At 33.0% G+C, this 8,821-nt stretch overlaps 1 protein-coding gene across 3 annotated transcripts; it reads left to right on the forward strand.

Moving 5' to 3' along the window:
* Positions 1–1,170: 1,170 nt before the first annotated feature.
* LOC124370505 (immunoglobulin G-binding protein A-like) lies at positions 1,171–5,828 on the forward strand. 3 transcript variants are annotated; one of them, XM_046828801.1, is made up of 6 exons: positions 1,171–1,280; positions 2,307–2,467; positions 2,671–2,718; positions 2,924–2,971; positions 3,178–3,225; positions 5,596–5,828. In XM_046828801.1, the coding sequence occupies exons 2-6, from the start codon at positions 2,314–2,316 to the stop codon at positions 5,667–5,669; spliced, it is 372 nt and encodes a 123-aa protein (XP_046684757.1). In that variant the 5' UTR covers positions 1,171–1,280; positions 2,307–2,313; the 3' UTR covers positions 5,670–5,828. The 3 variants fall into 3 exon arrangements, with proteins under 3 accessions (XP_046684757.1, XP_046684759.1, XP_046684758.1); XM_046828803.1 differs by having other exon boundaries at positions 5,602–5,828; XM_046828802.1 differs by lacking the exon at positions 5,596–5,828 and adding an exon at positions 5,398–5,559.
* Positions 5,829–8,821: the final 2,993 nt, after the last annotated feature.

Here is an 8,821-nt window from a genome sequence, read left to right on the forward strand (position 1 = left end):
TTTGGGTTAATTATTAATAGTTAAGTTCAGTCTAATCAGTATTTTTCTGAAGTTATAGTAACCCAAAATACAACATATGTGCGTTTACCGGATTTAAACCTTACTGAAATTATATATATATATATATATATATATATATATATATATATATATATATATATATATATATATATATGTAGTAGAGTGGTAACGGAGAGAATAAGTACTCTATGCGAATCAGTCTTTATAGAGGCTAGGGACATCTAAATCTTAACTAATAGTAAATTACATATATAAACATAAGAATTGCAATTCTAACAAATACGATATGCGTGCAAGGAAAAAGTTTGGATCCAGCAAGGTATATTAGGTGTTAACTGATTAAAAATGTCATATGCATCATAGATATGTAGTTGCTTAGAATAGAAACTGAACTGTGTAAAGATCCAAGATAACGGTAAATGACATAAGTTACTTGGAGAATTTGAGACTATATAAAAGTTTTAATCAGGTCCCTCTAGTCGCCCACCAGACAACTATACCAGTTTAGGAGGATTTACTAGACATTTTTATGAATAGAAAATTGCTTTACACGCTTTTATTCTGTAGTAATATTCTCGGCATTCAGGTTGAATAGGTTCACTCATACGTTCGGTTTATTTAGCTATGGATTTCTCGATTTCGTGTTTCGTGTGAAATTTAGTGAACATTTTTCCTGATATTTTTACAAGTAACAATAATTCAGACACTGTTATTACAGTAAAATTACGTTTAATAGATATTATAAAACTTATTCATCTTTAAAATATTACATTTTAAATTTAATGTGGCATTGACTATTAAAAATATATGTAGAGCTGTTTCAGTAATAAAAGTTTACTCGTGTAATATGCACAGTAAGCGTTCTGCCTACATGAGCATCTTTATATTTTAATTGAGTGTATCTTTCTTACCACTGCACATTTCATAGCAATAAACCTTTGTATTCATTACTTATTGCTGTTTCAGAATAGGAAACGATATATTTGCTGTTTCACCTTTAAGTGGGCATTTAAAATAATGTTTCACTTATTAATCACATGATCGCAATTGAAAAAAAACTGAACGATCTTGAACAACTTTTAGTAGTAATTATTCTTTCAATAGCTTTTTAGTAGTAAGATATTTAAATAGAGAATAAATGATGATGAACTGCAGTAAATGGGACATAGATAATTATGAACTACACAAACACGTGCAATCTTTGTATATAAAGCAGTGAAAATCAGACGTTCATTATCAACTACAGTCCCTGTTTTTTGGTAAGTTAATATAAGCTAACTTACCACTTTATTTTTAATAGTTGATACTGTAAACAGGGTGTACAACAATTAAAACTACTAGTTTACCAGAACCTTATTTTTGGAGGGCTTACATTAATAATGGACATCCTTACAGAATGATAAATTCCTGTATATGCTTATAAAGGGAAGTAGATGGTTTTAGTGTTGAGGCGTAAGCCTAAAGTGCCTTAAACTATATGATTAATTAGATTTGTTAGCTTTATGCCTAAATTTGCAACTAATCACATGATTAAGTTGTTTAATTGTTTGAATAAATACAAGACTCAATTTAAAAATTATATGTGTGTGTGTGTGTGTGTGTGTGTGTGTGTGTGTGTGTGTTTCAAACATCACTTAATAAGAAAAAGCTTAATATTTTCGATATATCTCGAACTGAGTGAATGCAAAAGTTAAAGTTAAATTTTAGATATTTTACACACATAAACATATGTTTCATGAATAGCTAACAACATGACTATTTTCAATTTTGTATTAGTAGTTTCTAGATTAAACAATATTCCAGGTCTTGCATTTGTTGCATGATACAGGTCATCTGCTGCCATTAAAATTTTAAATTAGCACACCAAAGCTTCAGATAGTTCTGAGGCGTACATAAATACAGCTTTTAAAATTGGACCAGAATAATTGGTGTTAGAAAAATATAAATTATACACATTGATTCCTTGTATATTTTTTAAGTTTATAGTAAGAATGTTAAAAGACATTTAAAAAAATGGCCCACTTATTGCACCTTTATTATTACAAAAAAAGATTTTTTATAATTATTTAAAAGTTATTTATGGGGTAATATGAGAGCCTTAACAAGCTCAGAGCATTTTCCAGCTCCAACTTCTCCCATTTTGAAATTATTGACGTATATCTCTGTGTCGAAATGAAACCATGATGTGATATATTGTGCTAGTCGTGAGCCTCATCAACCGCAGACCTGTTTCATCTGCTTCTACTCCAATTATGTTACTTACGACATACATCTGTCTGTTGCAGTGAAACAATGATGTGGTCTGTATTGCTATTCGTGACTCTCTGCATGGTCCTGATGGAGGTTATCCCATCCTCTCAACTACCAGCTGAGGATAATGAAATGTTCGCCTTCCAAGATGGACAATCAGGAGACGGGCCGCCTGGTAAAAGAGATGTGAGTTTTGGTAGGTACTCAAATTAGTAATATTAATACACACTAAGTACTTTATAATATGATGGCATAATTTAAACAATAATATACCCAGTGCAGAGCTAAATATCTCCTTAAAAATGTCTTGTTAAAAGAACTGAGCAAAATTTTACGAAAGGTGCTGTTAGAGTATTAAATTTTCAGTTTATGAGGAAAATGATATGTTCGCTTTTCCAGATGGGCAATCAGGAGACGGGCCACCTGGTAAAAGAGATGTGAGGTTTGGTAGGTATTAAAATTAGAAATATTAATACAAACTAAGTACGTTATAGCATGATAGCGTAATTTCAACAATAACATATACAGTGCAGAGCTAAATATCTCCTTAACAATTGTCTTGGTAACAGAAATGAACTAAATTTTACGAAAAGACGCCGTAAGAATATTACATTTTCAGTTTCTGAGGATAATGATATGTTCGCTTTTCCAGATGGGCAATCCGGAGATGGCCCACCTGGTAAACGAGATGTGAGTTTTGGTAGGTACTCAAATTAGTAATATTACTACAGACTAAGTACTTTCTACAATTATAGCATAACTTATACTATAATATAAATAGTGCAGAGGCTTATATCTTCTTAAAACTTTACTTATAAACAGAACTGAACTAAATTTTGCGAAAAAGGCGCTGTAAGAATATTATAATTCCAGTTTCTGAGGATAATGATATGTTCGCTTTTCCAGAAGGGCAATCCGGAGACGGGCCACCTGGTAAAAGAGATGTGAGTGATGGTAAGTATTCAAATTATTAGTATTAATACAGACTAAGTACTTTATAATACGATAGCATAATTTAAACCATAGTATAAACGGTGGAGTACTTAATATCCCCGCAAAAATTGACTTGTTAACAGAAGTGAGCTAAACGTTACGAAGAGGCGCTATAAGATTCTTTTATTACTTAGTCCTAATTAGATACTAAATTGAAGTATATTTTTTGTAAAATTTTTTAGCACTTGTAAGTCTATAATTCTTAGGAGGGAATGGGAACCTAGTTTACGATTACGTGATTGTCGGATAAACCTCATTCCTCAAGGTAAACGCATTACACCTATTCAGCTACGGTTAGTGTATGTTACGTTAGGTTATAGGTAATGATAGATTGGTTTTTGTTAGCTTACGTGTGATAAAATAATTTACACGTAGGTGATATTCACTACTGATTTACTAGCGCTGATAAATCCATATCTTGTGATGTTAGCTTCTCACTTTTGGAAAATCGTGAAATAATTAGCGTTTGATTTTTACTAATAGTCCCAAGTCCTTGATTTTATTTAAGCCCAACAATACTGCTCTATCAGATCTTACTTGAGTAATAAGAAGGCTACACTTTTAATAGATTTGTTGTTATTTTACAGGAAGTTCTTGCATGCTTACTGACTGATTCTTTCCTTAAAATAACACATTATTTTTAATAGAAAAAAATCCTCATCCAAAATTTTAAATATTCTCTACAGGAGCATATTCTAATCTGATCGAAGATAAATGGACTCTAAATCATCCTGACGAGTTGTGAGAGAAGGTTGATATAATTAAGTAAGAAAGTTTTAAACTCTTGGAAATGTCTGTAACTGAAATTGTATAGAAGTGATACTTCCCAAGTTCGTTGATGGTCCACTAATAGTAATAATAATTTTGAGTTGCTTCGACCTAAAAGAAATTTATAATTTACGGGAAAATTCCAACCAAAATACGAATATGATAAATACAAAACAATTTAATCGCATAACAATTAATTTTAAAATTAAGGCAATCAGATGTTTTTATCTAAGTGATTATTTTCCCCTTCGTATATACATTTTTTATTTCTATGTAAACATTTAAAAATATTCTTCGTATAATATTCTGATTGGAATATTGTTGATCATGGTATTTATTTGTTAAAATACTATTGTATTATGTTTTTAATTCTTGGTTTGGCTCCTGTTTCTATGTTTAATTAAATCAGTGTGTTAATGATAAAGAGTTCTAGGATCTCAACAATTAAAAAATGAACACTGGGTTTCCTGTTTTATTTAAACATAGAACTACTTGGAAGGGAATTGAGGCAGATTAATACTATTATAATATATTATATAACTGTATATATTATATTGAGAATCGCCTCGTATCGGCATTGAAAAATAGATTGCTGCGTAAATAGCGGATATTCATACGGTAGGCAGTTGAAAAGTATGTTTTATCCAAAATAGTATAAAACTTGACATATGTAACTTAATTATTTATTTAAATTGTATTGTCAATTTTTTATATCTTACGTAACTTACTTATTATTTCTTTATTTATATTTTTCTGGTAACACTAGCTTAATTTGTAAATTTTAAGGAAAATAAAAGCGATAAAAATTTAAATAAATTAATAATTATTCTTGTCTGAAATTTTTGCCTTTTAAAATTTGTTATTAATTTAAGATTTAAGTTTAAATGTTATAAAATATTTACATACCAAAATTAGTTTCATGTAATTATAAGTGCATGATGTAATGAATCTCTGTTAAAAAATAGGTACAAATTGTTTAATCAACAGTCGAGAACAGAAAATATCCTTAGTATCATTGCCCTCATGTGAACTAGTAGCACAAGATTGACCACGAGATGTCATAGTTCTAGGCCTATGGTGTATCTCTGTGCATTTTCTCATGTTCCATGTACTTTGTTACGTATAATCAAGATGAAACTTTTACAATTAGAACAATTTATTACCAATCGCAGTCAGACGCCAGTACATCCTCCGGGGTCTCGGCTGTGTTGGCCAAAAGCCACGGTGCCCAACAAAATAGTATTACAGTAGCTCAAGACTGGCCTTATTGTATTGCAGCTCTAATCCAACTTGTGCTTGTTTTTTCTTAGCCTAGATACTTGTACTTTGCGATCAATACTGTATAATCATGATGAAAATTTATAGAAATAGTTAACGACAAGAGCAGTCTGTTGCACGGAGAGGATTGTTGGCCTCCGTCATTGTGCAGAAGACGTTAGTACTGTAGCGCTCAAGACTGGCCTTATTGTATTGCAGCACTAATCCAACTTATGCTTTTTTTTTCTTAGCCTAGATACTTGTACTTTGCGATCAATACTGTATAATCACGATGAAGTTTTATAGAAATAGTTAACGACAAGGGCAGACTGTTGCACGGAAAGGATTGTTGGCCTCGGGCATTTTGCTTACGACGTTAGAACTGTAGCAGCTCAAGATTGGCCTTGAATCGCAGCACTAAGCCCACGTTCTGCTTGTGTGTAACTTTGCCTTAGTCTATAAACTTTGTGAATAATTCTGTTTATGAATTGCTAGTTCTTTTTTCCCTGTATTGATCATAAATGTAATATTTTAAACTATCATGATAATGGAGACGTTTTTTGTCACCTTGCAATCCTGAATGTTTTTTCAATAATTTCTTCATTATCTCTGTACAATATATACGAGGAAGACCAGTATCTAAGTAATCTTATAGCCTGGATATACTTATGTTAATACATTGTGGGAGTCGAAGCTAATTGTGAACGCCTGAAAGGTACTATCGCACGAAACACCGTCAGCTCATGGCACAATATTAATTCTTCGTGATCGATCACATTGGTAGCAAACACGCTTAGAGCTTTTTCAAACATTCAGTCCCATTTTCTGAAGTGAGGATATAACCAAGATTTAACCTGCAGTATCTCGTCTCCCTGCTTTGTTTGAGGAGAGGGTACCAAAGACTAAATACAGAGTGCTGCGTTTATCTCCTTTAAAGTGTGGATCACATAGAGGATAATTGATACACCCTTTTTACGGTTGTATATTTAAAGTTAGCTATGACTATCTACTGTGGAGATACTATCAATGTTGAAAAAACAAGCCTCTCCACCATCGGCATTTACGGTAAATCTGTGTCTGTGTAAACATACACGCAAGAAAGTATTAGCCTGGCTTCCAGATAAACATATACTGCATTATCGGTCGCTGGTTGTTAGGCTGGTATAATTTCCGGACAGAAATGTTCTATTTCATAGCTATGCTTCCCGTAATGGAACAGGATCCTGCTTCGGTTTTCCGGTCTATGTGAAACTCTACTTTTTAATAATTTTAGTACTAGCAACGAAATAATGTATTGGGAATCGACACTCCACTCAAAAGTTCAATCGTTATTGCTTGGTAGCTTAAAACTTTAGGAGAGGAGAGTGAAGTCAGACTCCTTATATTATGTAAGAAATGAGAAATTATCAAAAGGATTTTATATTATTCTTCAAATTTATTACGTGTTCTGTAATGGGAATCGCAGAGTTTGCATGCCAATACTTTAACTCTATTTAGCTTGTTTCATTTTCCATTTATCCTGTGGACAGATAAACAAACAATCATACAGGAAAGAAATGTTAACATTCACGGTGACCTAAAAGAGAGATCGTGTGAGCTTACATAGTATTAGGCTTCTATGACGCTTAGTCTAATTCAATGTTTGGACAGCACCATAATATAATTCATTTTGCCTACGTATAAACCTCATGCTAGGTTTCTTATCAGTACTCAAATAACATTTCTGGTAAGCAAACGAGGGTACTTCCACAAAGGTGTGCAATGGAATCATATATTGCCAGTAACTTCCAACATTAGGCACAATATATTATAATATATATTTACTCTGATATTAAATGTGGCATTACAATATCGCATGCTAGTACACAGTTTGTTGAAATGTTTAATAATTCACCAATCATAGTTGCAAATAACAACCAAAAATATTCGCTCTGCCAAATCCGTACTATTGACCTGCACTTATATCAAACGCAGTGACGCAGTTATGGTAGGAAAAGCTGGATTTATGTGAGTGTTGAGTTTAGCTCCACTTTACCTTTCTCTTATGTGCAGCAACTGAAAATCAACCATCTTCCACATAAGCAAATCTTACGTGCAATCAAATCTTCTAAACAGTACACATCTATGGTGAGAAGGATGATTCAGTGAGGCTGTGAATCTTAGGTGTTAAACCGATGCGGGGATTTCCTTTTAACTTTTTTTGTTTTATCGCCGAATATTTTTGGATTGCTTTCGAGGAGCATGACTCGAGATTTAAGAAGTCTGCAACAGCATCAGATTTTAGACGCTGCACTAAGAAGAAGGTGAACTCGAGCTAAACTCTACATACGTATTGACTCGGTCCTTCCCATCTTATCTGCGTTATTGAAGATTCAGTAGCTCCACCGTGCTTTTGGATCGTGTCAGTCAACATTATAGTGCTTTTAGTTGTGCACCTGATGAGGCATGAGTATATAGGGTGCATAATGTAAATAATGACCATTATCTGGAAAATACATAATTTAATAATCTGATTGATAAAAAATGGTAAAATACTTCAAAATAGTTTCCTCCTTCATCGATAAACCTGCGTAGACAATTCTGCCACGCTTGGAAGCACCCTGGAACTCCTCCACTGGAATGCCTCTCAGTACTCTTATAACTTCAGCTTGGGGGTTTCCCACTGAATCCCAGTGCTTTCCCATCAGCTCTCTCTTCAGTCGGTGGAACAAAACAAAAATCACACATAGCTATGTCAGGGCTGTAAGTAGATTGGGGCACCATGAAGGTCTTGTTCTTGGTAGGTGGCAACTACGAATGCCGTGCGGCGGGGGCATTTTCGTGGTGGAGCTTGAAGATGACTTTAATATCAGGCCGGACGCGGGCGATCTTGCATTTCAGTCTCAAGCACCTCCAGACAAAGGACTGCGTTGAAAGTTTTTCCTTGCGGTACAAACTCAAAATGGACGATTTCTCAAACGTCAAAGAAGACTATTAGCATTATTTTAATACGAGACATGCTCGTGTCCAGTTTTTGGGTTTCGGGAGAGGATTGTGTGTTATTCTCCAAAACGACTTATTTTATTTTGTCATGAAACAGATATTTCGTTATTATCATTTACGAAGAGGAATTTTAATATTTAAATTTAGTATTATAATCTAATTATGCATTACTAATATCGCATAATTTAAATTGGTCCGTTATTATCTCTTGTATTGTGAAAAAGAGCTCTGGCGTGGATTTCTGTAACTAATAGAATGAGAGCCTTCAAGAACAAATTTAGGTCACAACTGTTTGGTATTGTTTTTAATTTTTGAAATATATCAATGAAACCAAAAATAATCATTTTTGTATATATTTTAAATAAACATCAACGAGTAATGTGAACTGATTACGAGTTTTTTGCTTACTAGCAACTCTAGAAAGATTGTTGTAAAACACAAATTAGAAAAGTGCCTCTCATAACAATATATGCATATTTTCTTTTTTATTACGCGAAAACTTCAAATATCTATTGGTGTCCATTCAATGCGAAATATTGTAAACTGATTC

This window comes from Homalodisca vitripennis, unplaced genomic scaffold, assembly GCF_021130785.1.
Source record: "Homalodisca vitripennis isolate AUS2020 unplaced genomic scaffold, UT_GWSS_2.1 ScUCBcl_213;HRSCAF=1649, whole genome shotgun sequence".
NCBI classification, from domain to species: domain Eukaryota; kingdom Metazoa; phylum Arthropoda; class Insecta; order Hemiptera; family Cicadellidae; genus Homalodisca; species Homalodisca vitripennis.

What these genes read in the sequence shown, in the direction of transcription:
- LOC124370505 (XM_046828801.1), top strand. Translation starts at nt 2,314, where the DNA reads ATGATGTGGTCTGTATTGCTATTCGTGACTCTCTGCATGGTCCTGATG. An exon ending in TAAAAGAGATGTGAGGTTTG is followed by an intron (nt 2,719 to 2,923) that starts GTAGGTATTAAA and finishes TCGCTTTTCCAG; the next exon opens with ATGGGCAATCCGGAGATGGC. An exon ending in TAAAAGAGATGTGAGTGATG is followed by an intron (nt 3,226 to 5,595) that starts GTAAGTATTCAA and finishes GAAGTTTTATAG; the next exon opens with AAATAGTTAACGACAAGGGC.